General features: G+C 64.3%; 1 protein-coding gene across 2 annotated transcripts; it reads right to left on the bottom strand.

Moving 5' to 3' along the window:
• Window positions 1–1,005: 1,005 nt before the first annotated feature.
• On the bottom strand, window positions 1,006–15,761 carry SSU72 (SSU72 homolog, RNA polymerase II CTD phosphatase). 2 transcript variants are annotated; one of them, XM_054584198.1, is made up of 5 exons: window positions 15,394–15,761; window positions 8,153–8,296; window positions 2,829–2,968; window positions 2,354–2,468; window positions 1,006–1,303 (listed from the first exon to the last, which is right to left on the bottom strand). In XM_054584198.1, the coding sequence occupies exons 1-5, from the start codon at window positions 15,570–15,572 to the stop codon at window positions 1,087–1,089; spliced, it is 795 nt and encodes a 264-aa protein (XP_054440173.1). In that variant the 5' UTR covers window positions 15,573–15,761; the 3' UTR covers window positions 1,006–1,086. The 2 variants fall into 2 exon arrangements, with proteins under 2 accessions (XP_054440173.1, XP_054440184.1); XM_054584209.1 differs by having other exon boundaries at window positions 2,350–2,468; window positions 15,394–15,751.
• Window positions 15,762–18,070: the final 2,309 nt, after the last annotated feature.

The following is an 18,070-nucleotide window of genomic DNA, read 5'->3' as shown; positions in this document are numbered from 1 at the left end:
GGTCGTTCGGCCGCCCGGCCACCGCGCTTGCTGCGCTCCGCTCCGCCCTCGGCCCTGCCTCCCTCCCTTCCTCCCCGCGCGCGCTCCGGCCCCCTCTCCCTGCGCGCCCGCCTCCGGGAGGGACCGCACGGCCGCCCCGCCCCCGGGCGCCCGCCCGACCCCTCCCCGGGGCGCCTGGTCAGCGTGGGCCCCGGTGCTCAGCCCACGTCCCGGCCCACGTGTCGTCCTGGCGAGCGTCTGGGGTCCCTGTCCCTCCGCTTCTCCCCACTCAGCAGCCGAGGTTCCTCCTCCCGCGTCCCCGGGGTCCCGGTGCAGGGCTCTGGGCCGGCGGGCAGCGCTGGGCCTGCACAAGCCCCTGCCTTCACTGGGGAGGCCTGCAGGGCAGCGGGGAGCGGCCAGGGGTGTCGCTCTGCGGCCCGGGCCAGCCGGCCGAGGACAGCCGAGCAAAAGCCGAAGAGCGGCCCCCAGAGGGAGCAGGACCAGCTTCAGCCTTACTTCCCTCAGGGCTCGGCCCCAGGCCCCTGGGTTGGGCAGCCTGGAAGCCCGGAGGCCAGTGTCCTGGGCCTGCGTCCTGGCGGCACCTGCTCCTGGGAGGCGGTGCCGAGCCAGGCCCTCCCCCACAGCCCAGGCCAGCGCAGGAGTCCCACCCCCTCGGCACAGGTGACCAGAGTACGCGTGGCAACCAGGCGCCACCGGAGTAGGGCCCCATTGTGCCAGAAGCCTCAGCGGGCGCGGAGCCTCCTGGGAGCCGGGACGCCAGGCTGGACCCGCAGCCCGGAGCCCTTCCCGAGGGCCGTGGGGGGCACCGGCCCCCAGCCCCGCCTCCTCCAGGGGGCCCGGTGCGGGGAGGAGCAGGGAGCTCGGGACACAGCAGAGCACCAGCAGCATCTGTTTATTGCAGGCCCCCCCGGAAGGCGCGTGCACATTCCAGCCGGGCAGGGGCGAGCGGGGGGCGCACAATGAGGGGGCGCACTGGGGAAATGAGCTGTGAACCGCGCGTTTCCATTTTGCTTAAAGAAAACCACCTTTAATGTCACACCCATAACTAAGAGCGGGACACCGGACTTGCGCCGTGGGTCCCCACGTCTAACTCCTCAACAGTATGTACAGAGCCGGGCGGCCGAGCGCGGCAGCAGCCCTCAGTGGCGGGACGGGGCCAGACGGACACAGTCTGAACAGCAGGCGGCCGGCGCGGCCGGGCTCAGTAGAAGCAGACGGTGTGCAGGAAGGTCCGGCCGCTCTTCTCCTCGAACTCCTGCAGCAGCTCGTCGATCTCGTTCTCCATGTCCTCCGTGTGCTGGATCTGCGGGCAGAGCGGCCGCCTGAGCGGGCGGGGCCTCCCCTCCCCTGGGGGCCCCAAGGGACGGGGCCGGGCTCTCAGATGTCACAGGGACTCCAAACGTGGGATCCTCGCTGCCAACGAGCGCAGGCACAGACCATATGGCCCCCTGGGGGGGAGCCCGGCTCGCGCTCCCGGGGTCGGAGGGGCTCCCCCGATGCCAGCAACGTCCCTCCCAGGGGAAGCCCTGCAGGCGTGCGGACGCGGCCGGGCTGAAAGCGGCAGGTGCCGCCGGCGACGGCCCTGGGTGGCCCAGGCCGGGCTGCAGCCTGGCTCGGCCTGAGGCGGCGCCTCTGAGGAAGGGGGGCACCCCCACACCCAGCTCTCGTCAGTGTGACCCAATCCTGTGGGCAGCCCCTGGCACCTGTCTCCCCTGCTGCCCTTTCTTGTGCATGATGGCAGGGTCATGGGCACGAATGCTGGGGCTTCAGCAGCCACGCTGGACCACGCAGCACTGGGAACGGAGGCTGTGCTGGGGCTCTGGATCCCCGAGTCCGACCCACCAGGGCCCGCCTACCTCTGGAGTGCTGGGGTGAACCACTGGTTTGTGTTCCTGTCACTCACAGCCAGCTGACCTAAACCCAGGTCCCAGGGGCAGAAGACAAGGGACACAGGCTCCTCCTTGCTAGGGGCTTTTGTCACACGGAAGAGCAGCGTCCTGCCCTGCGTACAGCTGCGTCTTCCGCATGAGGGAGGGGCCCAGGGCCGCAGAGGCCAGACGTCCCGGATGACGGGAGTGAAGGGACACAGCTCCCTCGGAGCCCTCGGACAAGTGGCAGCCCCGCGCGGGCGAGACACCAGCGGCCGCCGCCTCCCGCCACCTCGAGGCACCAAGTGGGTTAGCCAGAGCCAGCTGCCCGGCTTTCAACCTGTGGGCACCTTGGTGTCACCTGGGCCCAGCATGTGGAAATAGTGGAACGTTGACTCGAGCTGCCAGTCAGTCAGCCGCACCGTGAGCCCTCACACGCAGGAGGCGCGGGGCCCTCGCTCGGCAGGGGCGCGGTACTCACGCACTGGCAGAGCTCGCAGATGAGGAACGCCCCCAGGGTGGCCTCCTCGTGGTTGTCCTGGATGTCCACGTTGATCACGTGCACCGGCTGGCAGGTCTCTTGCTCTCTGGAGTTCAGGTCTAACCAGGACACACAGACACGGCCGTCGGGCCCCGCCCACCTGCCCCGCCGGGCACTCCACCACCTCCTGGCAACCCCAAACAGGCTGCGGTTCAACCTGTGCACCAGGCCCCACCCCCCCCACGCTGGCCCTGGGGCGCCGCACTCCCCAGCAGGACCCCCCCCAGGTCTCTGGGGCCCAGCCCGCTCATGCAGGCTCCTCCCATGCCAAGACCCGCAAACCCACACGGTGCTGCCGGCCTCGCCCGCATGGACGTGACCAGCCGGAGCCCCGCGCCCGGGCCCTCCGGGCCGCTGCCTGCCCACTGAGGCCAGGAGGCCGGGGAGGGGGGGCGGGGTGCCTCCGGTCCTGGGCTCACCTTCTACCACCTGGTCGTACACCCTCTCCTCGCAGGTGAGGATGAGGTCGAACAGGTCTTTGCAGTTCTGGAACCTTTCTGGCCGGGGCTTGATTCGCTTGTTTCTGTCCAGCATGTGCAAAATGCCGTTCTGCGTGTAGCTGAGCCCGACGTTAAGGAACTTTGGAGGAGGGTCCTGAGCCCGGTGCAGCGCCCCCTGTGCCCAGGGGGAGCCGCCCACCCTGCGGGGTACAGAGGGCGAGGAGCGCAGGCACCCGGCCCGCCTCGGCCGGCCAGGCCCCACCTTCCCAGCCACCACGGTCTGCAAAGCGGTTACCCCCTTCCTGCAGCCTCCTGACTCCTCAGCTTGCCGGCCACCGCTGGCGGCTCTGCAGCACCTTGGCCCCCGCTGGCCCCGACCCCCCAGCAAGGACAACACTCCCCTGGGGCCCTGCCCCACAGAGCAGCTATGAAACCCCGCAGCAGGGGGAGCCCCACAGGTGCTGCCTTGAGGGCCCTCCAGACAGGGCCGCCGCCCACCCGACACGGCCCGGCCGGCCCAGGGGTCCAGGGAGACGGTCACCTCCGCGAGGGAGACGGAGCCCCGAAGGCTGGGGGGCGGCCTCTCGGGGTCTTCCCCACAGCGGGGGACAAGCCGCTCATCAATTCTGCCTCGGATACACAGACTCGGGGGTTCTGAGGGACGCATTTAACGTGCCCCACACTTTCAGGTTGTGATTGTTTACTTGAATGAGTTCATGTTACCACAAATTTCTCTCCCTTCCTGGAGACTGAGAACACCTTTTACAACATGTTTAAGTGGTTTTCCTAAGAGACGTAACTCAAAAAGATGCCGGGCTGCTGGGCTGTGGGGTTTGTCCTTGGCACCTCCCAGCTTAGTCCACTAAGGCTCCCCGCAGCCCCAGGCTGGCACCAAGGCCCGGGGCAGCCCCGCGCCCCCGCCCCCGAGCACGGCCCTTGGGAGACGGCCGCCTGGTGCCCGGGCCAGGGCTGCCACACTCCGGCCCGCGCCCGCGGAGCTCTGCCCTCCTTCCTGCCACCCTCCCTCGCTCGCTCACGGTGGTGACATCGCAGGTGAGGGTCATCGTGGAATTAAGCAAAAAGGCCTCGTTGGGGGATCAGAGCCAGCCCGTCATCGTGGGAGAGGGAAGCAGAACAGTGGCCTTTCCGGGCCATTTCCTGGCAAATTCCAGAGGTGCATGTCCCAGGCAGAGCCACGCAGGACCAGGGACAGGAGGGGCCCCCGCGGGGAGCCCCTGAGGACACCACGACCCCTCACTGTTTCAATTCCCAGGGACCCAGAGCCACTTGAACCGCCCCCCCCCCCCGCAGGCCCAGAAGAGCAGGACGGGGGCGGGAGGAGGGCGGGACGGCGAGGCCAGGAGGACAAAGCCCTCGTCAGAGCCGGGCTGCGCCCAGCGGGGAGGCAGCGGCCTGCGGAGGCACCCCACGAGGGCGGCCGCGTGGCAGGCGGGGGTCCCCGTGGGCGCTCAGCTCAAGGCGGGGGTCCCACGAAGGAGGAAGGCGTGAGATGGCGAGCGTTTCCAGAGAAAGGGAATGGGAACAGCGCCCCAGGAATCGGAACAGGGCCCGACACTCGCTCCCCCGTGAGGGCCGCAGGCCCGGCAGCCGAGCCCCCGAGCCCCCGCGCCCCGGGGCCTCCCCGAGCCACGCGCAGGCCACGGCCGGGGCCGTCCACCTGCCGCCCCAGTCCCTGGAGGACAGAGCCTCCCAGGGGTGGGAGAGGCGCAGCTCCAACCTCGCTGCACCCCCTCCCCGCCGGCCGTCACCCACAGACCGTGAATGCAACGGAAGGCAGGAGACTCAGACACTCAGGACGGGAGCAGGGACAGCCCCACCCCCGCCAGGGGCACCCGGTCACAAAGGGGCTTCAGAGCCAGCGTCCCGGCAGCCCCTGGACAGGGCAGGAGGGCGGCCCCTACAAGGGGCACCACGTGTCCTCTCCCAGCGCCGAGTCACTGCTGGATGACAGGGCTCGGTCCTCACCGAGTGGACCCGAGGGCGTCCCGGCACTACCAACTCCGTCCCCAGATGCAGCCACACCGAACTGACCTGTCCCCACCGTGTGCCTCAGCCTTGGCCACGATCCCGAGGCCCCACGGTCAGTGCTTCCGGGGTGGGGGGGCCACGCCAGGGCAGCGGCTCAGCATCGGGGTCCTGTTGCCTAGTTTTACTTCCAATCTTAAACTCGATCAAACAAATGTCACACACAAGGCAGGGAGTCTCCAGTGGGACCCATGTCCCCTCCGGGAGAGTCCCAAAGGCCCCCGGCTCCCAAGAGCCCAAGCGCGCGCCACCACAGCTCAGCCAGGGTGTGGGGCCGCCGCAGGCCGCGTCTGGGCCGGGGCGATGCTGAGAACGCAGGCGTGCGCCCCCGCCCCAGGAGGTCGGACTCCCGGTCAGCGGCCCCCATCTTCTCCGGTGTCTTTCAAAGTTCCCTCTGACCCCCGCCCGCCTGGTGGGCGCCCAGCGGACACCGGAGTTTCAGGTTTCAGGGTTATTACATACACAGTGGCATCGTTTCTGCCTTTACTTTTGATCAGCGCCCACTGAATGGGGCCAGCAGCCCCGTGGCCTCCAGGACTTGGGGACCGGGTGGGCTGGGACCCCCGGCTGCTCAGCCTGGCGTCACCCTCGTCCAGTCCCCGTGGCTCCCTGACCACTGCCAGGAGGCCTTCCCTGCGCTACGGGGGTGGGCCGCAGCCCAGGCCGCCGCGCGTGCGGGCGAGCTCGGGGCGCAATCCCGAACAGCCTGACGGGGACCGCGTGTGTGGATCGCTGCGCAGCACGGCCACTGCGGACCGGGGTGCCCTGACCCCACCTTGAGGAGGCTGCTGGCCCTGGACTCTCCCACGGCCAAGAAGCCCCAGGCACGCAGCGGCAACACGAGCTCCCGAGCCAGCACTTCTCCGTACTAAGCAGCCAACTCAAACCCACCCCGGCACGTGAGGAGCCTGTGAGGAGCCTGTGCAGACCGCACAAGGCAGACGGGCTGCCGCCCAGCTGCGAGGGTCAGGGCCTGGTCCCGGCTGAGCCCGAGGGCCTCCCTCCACTGTCTTCAGGGAAACAGAGCCGCCCCCAACACACCTGGCAACAGTGTCTCAGGCGGGGGCCGGGCCTGGGCCCTTGGTCTGCACGACCGTGCGACGCTGGGGGCGCGGCCAGGGCACCCCCGCCAGGGCAGCCCCGCACGAGCCCCGGCAGCTGCCTCCACCGCCGGCTCTGCTCCGCGCCGCGCGGGCGAAGGGCTCAGGCACGACAGCTGCGCTGCGGCGTCTTGAGGCTACGATTTGTATTTTAAGCACGAGAGCTTCTCTAAAACCTGCCAGCCTATCGGCCGAATCGCATTACTTTCTCTGGGAACCATGATCTGGCTCAGGAACATGTGTTATTCATTTGTTAAATAGACAAGCACTGTTTTTCAAACACTGTTTAAAAATACAGCTGCTGGCCAGGTGAAATGAGACAAGGTCAGGTTCAGCAGAAGCCAGCAGGTGCTGGGGGCCAGGCGGGCCACCAGGGGCCTGCCCCCGCTGCCCCCCCGACGCTGCCCGAGGAAGCAGCCCCGCTGGAGCAAGCCTAATGAGACCCAGCGAACGGGCCTCTGGGGAAGCCCCGTGGCTGTGGTTCCAGGGACGGGACGGGGCCTCGGAGAGGGCGACCCCTCCCGAGCTGCTGGGCCCACTAACCGAGCGCCCAGGACGAGGTCAGGAGGCTGCGGGATTTGCAGTGTGAGAAATCGTTTTTATTTTTACCTTTTACCCCACGGCAAGAAAAAAGTGCACAGTGAAGAAGTGGGTACACGCGTAAATGTAGCCAAGGCCTAAAAGACAATGAAACTGAGACAAAGAACAATTCCGATTTAAAAAACCCTCACTCCTGATATGATTAATCACAGAGGGTAACGCGCTGCACACAGGCAGGGTCCAGGCAGCGTCACATCTGCGTTTCAGATCCACACTGAGGGACCATGGGTCGCAGTGCTGAGCTCGCACTGACTCTTTAGCAACAGGCTTTTAGGTGATTTCCAAAGCAAATCCGTGCAGAGAGAGGTGTGGCCCAGCGTCTCCCGGAGACAGGCCAGCCCCTCCGCCCACGCCCACCGCCTCCCGCCTCCAGGGCCGCAGACTGGTCATTCCTGCGTCAGAAGAACACACCTCGATCCTTTCCCCAAAGGCTCTCCAAGTGAGTGCGCGGTTCAGCCACACACCTCTCGCAGAGGTGCCTGGGGACCCTGGGAGGCAGCTCAAGTGCGAGAAAGGAAGAGCCCAGGAGCCCCGGCCCGGGAACCGCCCTGAGGCCTGCGGGAAGCGCGCCCTCCGTAGTCACCACGACTCCGAGGCAAAGGGAAGAAGTCAAGTCAAGGGGAAAAAACGTGCACTTAAAAACGGACAGCTTGAAGCCAAGAATGTCATCGAAGAATACTTCAAATGTAAGAAATGGAATAAACTTGGCTTTTGTTGGGGAAAAAAATAGTTCGACACACACTGCGGCATGGACAGACCCCGAGGACGCTGCCGGGGCGCAGCAGCCAGGAGGCCACGGGCTGTCTGCCGGGGCAGCGCCTCCGAGCAGAGTGGCTGGCGGCTGTGGGCTGGGAGAGCTGGGGACAGGCGGTGACCACCCCGGGTTCTGGGAAGAGGAAAACGTCCCGACGTCTGCTGTGACAGCCGCACGGCCCTGGGTGAGGCGCAGAGGCCGAGGCGCTGCCCTGGGAACGGACGGACCGCACAGCACCCAACGCTTCTCCCTAGTCCCCGCCTTCTGGGAGCAGCAGCGGGGGGGCCCTTTCCGGTGCGCAGAGGGCCAGGCGGGCCCCGGGCACAGCACACGCCCCCACCCTGACCAGCTCCCCTGGGCCTCGAGCGGTCAGAGGCAGGAGCCCCGGGTCCCGCCCGCCCCCGGTGCGGGCCTGCCCTCGAAGGACGGCGGTGGCCCTGCAGGGCGGACGGGAACGGATTCTGTGGCTCCTGCCGCCTCATCTAAGCTCTGTGACATCACGACTCTCCCCCCAGACGTCATGAGGACGCCCGCGTGCCCTGCGTGCCGTGGCCCCGAACGGCACCAGCACTCAGCCTGTCCAAGCAGGACCAGGAACAGACTTAAATCTCTGAAGCAAGAGGAGGGTGTCTGCACCACCCGTGCCGACTCGGCACAGCGCGCAGCGGCAGCTGTGACCCGCCCGCCTCCCGGACGCCCCGACGTTGGGGTCGGCGAGACGCCTGCCGCCGGAGGGCCCACCTGCCACAGACAACCACGCGGGGGGAGGGGGGGTGTCTTTCAAAGGGAACCAGCTGGGATACAGTTCTTTGTCTTTCCTAAGGAGATCATTGTACATCTGATCGTATGTGGTTTTGAAGTCGTACACATTGGGCTTGTCAGGCGCCGGCCCCGGGAGCTTCACGTGAGTCCCTGTTCCGAAGGACCGGACACTGAACCCCCGTTTGCTGAAAGACACAAGAGGAGACAAAGGTCACAGTTGGATTAAATAAGACAGAAAACCCTACAAACAAGAGACATGAAATGGAAAATGGACAAAATTCGTAACTTTGTTGATATTCAAAAACATGTTTTTTAACTTTACTCAAATTTTAAGAAGCCCTGTGGCACCCCACACAAAAGCTGGCTGGGACCGCAAACACTGCAGACGAGCGGCCGTCCACACAGGGCCCCAGGGCTGCAGCGGCACCGGCGGCAGGCGCGCCATCAACAGCTCCCGAGTGGCGAGCAGGTCAGGTTCACGGTGAGGGAGGCGACCTCGCTCAGACGGAGCTGCTGGGGTGAGGGGGCCTCCGGGTGAGGCGCCTCCACCTAACCCTCCCTGCCGGGACCCCCCCATGCACCCGCATCTGCCACTAGCCCTGGGGCGCAGCTGCACAGAGGGAGCCTGCAGGCTGTCCCCACAGCAGGGCACTTCCTGCCACTGAGGAAGGGCGAGGGGTGGCTCATGCAGGACACCAGTGTCCTTCAGGAACTCAGCGCAGCGGGAGGTGAATGAGCGACAGACCCAGCCAGGCCTCGCAACGCACGGCGACATTCCTGCTGTCTCCTCACCGCTCGGATCCGGGCGGGAGGGCGGCCAGGCCGTAAGGACGCCCGCACACGTGCCCTGTGACTGGAGGGCAACAGGGCCCCGCCACCAAGCACGGAGACGCCGACCACCCCACCCCAAGCCCGAACCTGCTCCTCCCCGATTCGGACCACACACAGGACACGGGTTAGGTCTGCGCGACGCACCAGCAAGCCTGAACGAGGCCGCCGCGACCACGGCCGTGGGAGCCGGGGCCGTCCAGGCAGGGACAGGTGCCCGCTGCCTGCCTGGCTCCACAAGGCAGTCACGGCGGCGCAAGGCCACCCGGCAGCTGCTTCCGTCGGGGCCATGGTCCCTCAGGACGGCAACACGCGGACCGAAGGCCAGTCGGCGCGCAGCGTGCGGCGCCTGCCCCTGCAGCCCCACGGCTGCCCGAGGCGAGAGCCGTGCCCCACGGAGCAAGAGCGAGCCAGTCCTCAGGCCACCCCTGCGTGTGCAGGGGAGAACCCCACCCACCCGCAGGCCCCCTCTTACTCACTCTGTGGCTTCACCTCCGAGGGCAGGAGGCCCTCATGGAGAAGCGGGTGCCCAGGAGTGCCATGCGGCACCCCAACCCCGCCACCCACTTCCCCTGACCCCCGAGGGCACTGGGGAGGGGCCAGCAAGACCAGGGGCTGCCTCACTCACCTGGGCAGAGGGATGCACGCTCTGAAACAGGACGACACCCCCCCCCCCCCCCCCCCGGGAGCACACAGGCTGAAGGTGTGAGCCAACTGGGGGCGGCCAGGAGCGGCCTGAAGCGCGAGCGCAGCGGCTCAGAGCCGGCTCATCCCGCCCAGCTCCCAGGTAACAGTCCCGCCTTCTGGCGGTGGCCCTGACGCTCTCCAACAGCCTGCGGGAGCCAGACAGCAGCCCTCACCGCACTGTGCATGGTACGCACCGAAGGTCTGCGGCAAACCGCTTCAAGCAAGTCTATGGGCACCGCTTTCCAGCAGGCTGAAATGATGGCTAACACTTTTTAGTAATAAATTCCTTTTTAGACAGACTTTATTTACTTATTTTTAGAGAGGGGAAAGGATGGAGAAACAAGAAACACCCATGTGTGGCCGCCTCTCACGTGCCCCCTGCTGGGGACCCAGCCCGCCACCCAGGCCTGGGCCCCACCGGATGGAGCCCGCAGCCCTTTGGTTCGCAGGCCGGCGCTCAGCCCACTGAGCCCCGCAAACCACAGCACCATAAAGCGCCTCTAACTCACACGTACATTGTGCTTTTGGACATGACCTCACTGCACACTTTAACAGACCGTGCAGAGTGTGCACATGACTCAGACACGTCAGGAAGCCGCCCTGTGCACGTATGGAACGCGGCCTGTCCTGCCTCGGGTGCGTCTGCGATGCGTGAACTGGGTACTGGAGGGAGAACCTTTAGAGGTCAGAGTAAGAAACATGGTCAAGACCCCTCTTTTGAGATCCATCAGCACTGGAGAAGCCCCTTCCAAAAGAGGTCCCCAAGATTTTTCTGGGCAATAACGGGAAAAGCACTAAGCTCCCTAACAGAGACGTGCAAAAGGTTCACATAGATACAATTCACGCATCCCTCTTTTTAAAAAGAAGCTCGTTCCCGTAACTCAGCTGCTTCCTTTCTCATTTCTCCGAGATACTTGGCCGGAAGTCAAGACGTTATTGGAAGATCGCAGGCACAACGCCCCTAACGTCGTCCTCAGCGAAGTGCCCAGGGAGCACCCGCCTCCAGCCCACCCACAGCGAGGGCACAGACAGCGGCCCCACCCGGGACAGTCCAAACACGCCCCTCGCCCCAGGGCAAGCGCACACTCCCTTCTGCTTCAGCGGTGCTTCCCAGAGCTGCTGACCTGCTGGGACACTGCAGTGACCAATGGACCCAAACGGTCTCCTCGCACCTGGGGTGGGGCGGGGGCAGGGCAGGAGAGCACAACCAGAAACGTCTGGCGCCCAGAAGGGCAAGCAGTGCGGGGGGGCGTGGGGCGGCGGCCCTGGGCAGGACGGTGCCTGATGGAGGGGCCTAGAGCGGCACAGGGCTCCCAGGGTACCCCAGGCAGCAGGGCCTCCCTCCACCTGCCGTGGCCACCCAAGTCTGAGCGGCCTGGGGGACACCACCCGCAGGCCCCCCCCGCCCTGCTGGGTCTGGCTGCACTGGGCATCCAGATGGAACGCTCTCCACGTCTGCGTGCGCCCCCCAGCAAGGCTCCCCACTGGCCGGTTTGTCTGGAGGGAACTGCCCAGCTGCCCGTCGTCTCTGCCCTCTCTCTCCAACCAGCGTGTTGCAAGATCACGTGGAATGCAGTTTGCTCCTCCCCCGACAAAATGTTCACAAGTGGCAAAAAGGCTAATTAGCAACAGAAGTGCTGTTTCTTCTCAGCTGGTAAAACGGACAGAACAGCCCATCTTGCCTGGTGCCGACAGGGCAGGACAGTCCCTCTCTCATATAGAAGCACTGAGCGCCAGAAAAACATCCCTGACAACCAGGCTGCTTTGTCTCAAGGGCCAACTCTTTCCATGTTACACTCACTCTCCGGACATGCTCACCCAGTGTCCGCGCTGCTGTCACACCTTTCGGGAGAGCCGATCGCAGTGCCAAGTGTGCGGGCGCCACGGCCCACGGACTGGACGTCACCTGCGGCGGCGGGGGTGCGCCCAGAAAGGGTCAGCGGAAACAGCGCTGTCCTACTTCCTACGGTGTGACCCCCGGCCCCACCGGAGGCCTCACTCTGGCTGGGACTGCGGCCCTGGACACATCACGCCGCCTCCGCCGGGCAGACAAGCTTCCGCCCCGTGATCTCGTGCTCAGGGACACAGGCGGACGGCTCCCCAGCCATCATGCCTGAATGTCAGCCTGGGGAGACACGCTTCTCAAGTGCCGACATTCCAATTACATGTGTGTTCACGCTAGCGAACTGTGGGATGCACGTGCATTTCCGTAAGCATTTTTTTAGGGTCGATTTCCCCCCCGATGCTCCCACAGCAGCTTCCAGGCAGCTCTGTGCCCTGCACTTGCGATGTGTGTGCCGCCGCGGCTGCCCCGCCAGCACCCTGCCCCGACGCCCCTTCTGCAGCCCCGGCCCCGAGCCTGGCTCCCACCTCGCCCCGGCGGCCGGCGTGCCCCTCCGTGCAGCGCCAGCGCCAGGCCGTCGGGCCGCCCGCCCTCGGGTTGGAGAAGACCCCGCTGCGGGGACGAGCACGGCCGCAGTCTCAGTGTTCGCTTGCGCGGGCCCCCCACTCAGTCCGGCCCCCAAGGCCGCCGCCCACAGGCTCGCGGAGCCCAGGGAGGCAGATGCGGCACCAGGCGGGCGCCCTTCGCGGCCTCTGCCGCTCTCAGGGCCCGATTTCAGAGCCCTGGACCTTCCCACGACGTGAACGTCACTTCCAGTCGGCGTTCGAGTGTTCCCAGAACACCTGGCGTCTCAAAGGTGTGGCCCCCGGGCCCAGCTGACGCTCCCCGGGGACTGGTGTCTGGAAATGTGTTCGAACCGAGGTGTCGGCACCATGACTGGCAGCATCCGGTGCCTGGGACCTGCCAGGTGTGGACCGCACGGCCTCAGGCAGCCTGGGACGCACCCCGCCAGGAGGAGGTCTGAGCGCCCCCCGCCCCGCGTGGCAGGGGGCCCACACGCCCCGGTCACGACGCTCTCACGAGCGCCCCACCCCAGTCGGACAGCCCGGGCCCTCAGCCGGCTGCGGCGGCCCCACCCCGGGTCTCGATTCTGTCGCTCATCCACCATGACCACGGCCCCTCCTGTCCGAGGCCTTGCTGTCCCTCAGAAGCGAGGGCTTCTGGCTCTGGGTGGCGCCTCCTCGCTTGGCGGAGCTGGCAAAGCGCCCAGCACGGAGGGGCTCGAGGGGGCGACCGACCAGCGCCTCCCACAGGTGCGGCCTCCGCGAGCCTTCCCAGCGCCACGCAGCCAGGACGCCGTGACTGAGGACGGGCGCTCCGTCCAGCCGGCTGCGGAGTCTGCGTGCACCATCTGTTTCGAATTGCTGCAATTAAAACTGTAGCTCCCAAAACTGAACAGGCCTCTCAACGTCTGGGAGGCTGTTTAGAACAAAAAAATAAATTGGCTTTAAAGCGACTGATACTTGAAACAATTTAGTCTCAAAAGACCAAAAATGATCACGCCTGGGAACATTCTGATGAGTTCGCTATCACTTATAAACGACTCCTCAGAAAATATAGTCCAAGCTAATTTTCAACAGGGCAAGAGAAAATGAAGTGGAGTTCTGCTGATGAACTATCTACTGTGCCCGTTCGGTTAAGGACATTCCTCCTGATGTTTCCGTTCAGAAGTTTTCCTATGCATACTTTTTTGTATTTGTAACCAAACTGCACACAATTTTCCTCCTTTTTTCCATCTGCACGTTTCCAAGCTTTCCACAAAATCCCCTGTAAGGCTTACGTCTGTCCGTCTGTCTGACTTGCACAAGATCTCTGAGTTGTAACAGAAAACCTTCATGTAAATTTCTTCAAGATCCTTTTAAACCCTGTGAAAACTCCAGCTACATAGTTATAAATAGCTTTTCAGACGTGAAAATGACACAAGTTGTTCGCTCTCACAGCAACTTTAAAACTAAAGGCAGGTGAGATCCCTTTTTTTGCCCGGGCATCATGAAAAACCTAAGAAAATAGTAATTTTATAAATAGGTATTTTTTGAAAGACAGTCTAGAAAAAATATCTGAAAATGTAAAATACGTATATCTTTGACTCAGCAATTCCACCTCTAAAAACTCACACCAAGGAAATAACCAGATAACTGCAAATACTTATACAGCAGAAGGCTGCCAATGTTGTAAGGTAGGAAAATAGAAAACGCAAACATCTCTCCGCCAGGACAGGCTGCTCGTGTGTCCTGGGTCACCTGCCGCCACGGAGCAGGTGCGTTCGAATTCAGCGGACAAACCCAGAGCGGACACGGACGCTGGAGGCGGACTGTTCACAGCACCACGTGCAGCGGCTGGGGTGGCGCTAGAGCTTCGCGGTGATCTCCGCACGTGTGGGTCCGAGACCCGGAGAAAGGCTGTTTTGCATGATCTTCAGCTTCTTCATCTTCCGTGCGCTACTATGTTAACATAGGAGAACAGCCCCCCAAACAAGCATTTTAGAAACTAACAATTCTCGCCTTAAACACCTCCACATACGATAACACATCGCCCTCAACTTACCTTCTCCGTCCTCACTTGGAGCCCGCCCTTTCTGACGCGTGAACGTGGAAGGAGCAACGCAGGAGAAAGCCCAACACGGGCGCCCACCCCGCGCCCGCCCGACCGCCGAGCGGGCCGGGACCTGTGGTGCCGCCGTGACTGTCCCAGGGAATCAGAGGCTTTGGAACTGACTTCGCCAATAACGTTGCCGCAAGGGATTTTTAAAGTTTCCTTTCCAAAGACTTGAGCCCACCCTTGTTAAAAAAGGATCACTGTCCAAAACCACGTCAACCGTCACTCTAATTTAGGGTAGTAAATTCCGTTTTTGAGTCATTCCCCTGGAGTGTGCATGTGGCTGTGTTCGTTTGCTTAAATTTATCCAACTTGAAAGGGCTGAACAGGTAAATACAGTTTGGAGATGGGGCCTAACAATGGACTTCTAGCACATTCCTAGCTTTCAGGTAACTTTATAGCTTAAAAACGGCCCCCACGTCGATGTCTCTCGGGTTCAAAGCACACGCACCCCTCCCACAAAGGACACTAAGCAGCCGCCGGAGACGGCGCGGCAGACAGCTGCTGCGGACAGACAGCGGCCGCTGTCGCCCCGGCCTCGGGGCCACTCCGGGCTGCTCCCGAGCTGACTCGGGAGAGTCGGCGCTGGGCTGGCGCGCCACGCAGGGAGCCCAGCAAGCAACTGCATCGGGCAGGAATACACGTTTACTAAACACAGGCACCACCGGGGTCCCCCTAAAGGGTCGGCACTGAGACAAACTCGAAGCTCCAGGCGAGGTGCAGAATCACCGCCCGCAGGCTCCCCAGGGCCGGCTTCCGTAAAGGCTTGAGAATGTTGCTCGGAGCACACACGCCGCTGGCGAGCTGGACAGAACAGGCCCTCCGCCTCTCTCCCGGCCGCCAGCCGTGTCCCGCTTGCCCCCGGCAGATGCGACCGAGGAACCCACGCTGGACGGAGGCGGCCGTCGGCGCCGCTGTCTCCAAACCCCCACCTGCGTCTGGGACGAGCGCCTCGTTGGGGAGCCGTCTCCGTCGGCCTCCCACTTTCTAGAGCCCCAGGCGCGCGCGCAGAGTGGGCGCACGCAGCGCCGGCCCTTCGGCTGTGCGGGGAGCGCAGAGGCTCCCGAGACCCCGGAACACGGGCTCAGGCCCCGACTTCCCCGCGATGCCACGCACACGTGGGGGCACCGCGAGGCCGACCGAGCCTCGTCCTCTCCTCGCAGCGCTCGGCGCCCGGAGCCGACGAGCGCGGACCCGCAGCCCCGCGGGCTTCCGCCGGGGCCGCCGCCGCCGCCAGTTCGGGCCGGGGCGTGCCAGGGGCGCGCCTACCTGAGGATGTTGTGGGCCTCCATGCTACGGTTCTGGTTGCTCGAGCAGACCACCGCCACCCGCAGCGGCGACGACGGCATGGCGGCGGCCGCCCCGTCCGCAATCTCCGGCTCCGGACTCCCACCCAGTCGCGGCTCTTCCGCGCGAGCAAGATGGCGGCCGCGGCTCCCGGAAGTCATGACGCGAAGCGGCGGCGCCCGCGACGTACCGCGTCGGGACGCGCGGCGCGGGCGAGTACACGGCGTCCCAGAGGCCTCCCTGCCGTCTCAGAGCCCCGGCGGCGGGCGGAGGGCGCCCACCAACGGGCGTCAAGCAGGCGAGCGCGCCTCGACCCCGGCGTACGTAGCCAAGGCCCGCGGTCCTCACGGGAACTGGCCGTCGACCCGCGTCGGCGTCTGACATCACAAGGCTGCGCCGCCGTCTCCGACAGTGACGCGTTAGACGTCACGAGCGTCACGGCGTCATCGCCCGGAGTGACGCCACGTGGGCCCAGACCGGCGTGGCAACAGGCTGGTGGGGGTCAGGCGCGGCTCAGGGCTTCCCTGCGCGCTCGGCAGACTCCACGGGGCCGGGGTTCTCACTCCTGCCGCTGGCGCCGTTGTGCCCGCCGAGACGCGCTCTGCGCGCACCCGCGGCCAGTGTCGGGGAGCCGCCACGTCTTCCCGCTGCCCGCGTCGGTGCGGGAGCGACGCTCCTGCCTCCTCCCGCCGCCCGTCCCCCGGCTCGCGCAGGCGTCCGCCGCCGCTCTCCCGTGGAAACTGCGGAGTATAACGTTAGCTGAAGTGGAGGGAATATGTGGACCGAGGGTTAGTGAGGAAGCCTAGGGGGTGTCCGGTGGCAACATGTATGACAGACAGGATAACGCAGACAGGGCATGTGTGGGAGCAGCTCCCACACCCCTGCCCCCGGGGAGCCCGGCAGGGACGCCTCCGGGGTCCGGCCCGAGCACCCGGGTGGTGACTGCCCCTGCCCTCGACTTCTCCGCAGCCCTCTCCGGTACTCTCTCCATTTTCCTCCGGGCGGAAACCCCCGCCTGGCTGGCCTTGGCATCACGTTCCGGATCGCAGTCTCTTCCCCCTGAATAAATCGTTCTTGCTGCGTGAACACCTGGCCGACTTTTCCCTTAGGTCCGGCATTTTTGCGGCTCATCAGGGACCCAGAGGAGACCCCGCGGTTCCAGGGCTGGCGAGCAGACAGGTGTGGCGCTCACGGAACCATCTGCGTTTCCCGCTTTTCTCTGCTCGGCAGCTAAAAGATGTTTTCTCCAGGACCCGGGCTTCTGCGGGTTGCGTTCTGAAGGTTTCTGGGCTTCATTCGGGATCTACTTAGAGTTTTTTTTGGGGGGGGGGGATTGCATCTTTTCTTTTACCTATTGGAAGGCCTTGTTTGGCGCCTTGGTAGACACTTTGGCTTGACCCCCCTAGGGAGTCAGGCAGTTTGTTGGGACAGATTCTTTGGTGCCGGCGGTGACGAGTTGGAGTCTATTGGAACCAGACTGTCCCAGTGAAACGGTGTCATTCAGCCGTTGACCAGGTTGGGAGGAGAGACCGCTCCAAGACGGGACCTTGCCTGACCCTCGAGCTGGACCTGGCGGAAGGGGGATTGCTTGCCTCTAACCGCCCTGGAGGCTGAGGGTAGTCAGCGCTCTCAGACTAGACAGCACCCCTCCCCTGCGTCCGGCTCTGTGCTGGGTCCTGGACCGTCCGTGCAGGAGTGTGGCTAGTCTGTCCCGCCCTAGAATTCGTCTCGCGCCTGCTAAGTGGTGCGCGCACCCACTCATCTGGTCGCCTCCAGAGGCCCGCGGCGTGCGCGCGTTCCCTGTCCTCAGAGGGGGCGGCGGCGGCCTCCTCTTGCGCAGGTGGGTGTTTCAGCCGCGTGGCCTTTTCCCCGGGCGGAGCCTGAGCGCAGGACACCAGGGTCTTTCTGGCGCAGGCGCCCTCTCCAGAACTGGCTGTGGGGCCGCGGCCGACCTGTGACCAGGCCGTCCTGCAGTGCCACTCTTCGCAGCGACTCTGGCCGGTCCTGAGCCTGCAGGTTGCGTGAGCTGTTTTAGACTGTTTGGGCCCTTGCTCTAGAGGGAAGTCTGAAAAATGGGTTCTCAGTCATTTGAATATTTTCAGGGTGTCCTTCCTGCATGGGACCCTGGCTGAATTTATCTTTAAAAACCACAGCCCCAGCTCTGGCGGGTGTGGCTCGGTGGGTTGAGTGTCTTCCGGCAAACGGAAAGGTCACTTCCCTGTCAGGGCTGGTGCCTGGGAGGTGGGCCCGGTCCCCAGTTGGGTGTGTAGGAGAGGCAACCGATCTATGATCTATCGTTCTCTCTCTCTCTCCTCCTCTCTTCCCTCCTCTCAAAAAGGTAAGTAAATAAAATCTTAAAACAGCCACAGCCCCTCCCCGGCCAGGTAGCGCAGCTGGTTGCAGCATCCAGATGCACCAAGGTTGCGGGTTTGATCCCTGCTCAGGGCGCACGCAGGAAGCAGCCAGTGAGCGCAGAGAGAAGTGGGGTAAAAGGTTGATGCCCCCCCGACATTCCTTTCTCTCTCTCTCTCTCTCTCTCTCTCAAACCAATTTAACTTTTTTCCTAAATAAGTAAAATGAAAAACACAGTCCCTCGTGCATTTTTATTTGAATGGACCATGTGACCAAAAGTAATTTAGGCTGTTGATAGCCACGGTTC

This window comes from Pteronotus mesoamericanus, unplaced genomic scaffold (genome assembly GCF_021234165.1).
Source record: "Pteronotus mesoamericanus isolate MK-2021 breed Mesoamerican mustached bat unplaced genomic scaffold, CSHL_Meso_final contig_1193, whole genome shotgun sequence".
NCBI lineage: Eukaryota > Metazoa > Chordata > Mammalia > Chiroptera > Mormoopidae > Pteronotus > Pteronotus mesoamericanus.
The sequence above is the reverse complement of the archived record's forward strand: the minus strand, read 5'-3'. Positions and strand labels throughout refer to the sequence as shown.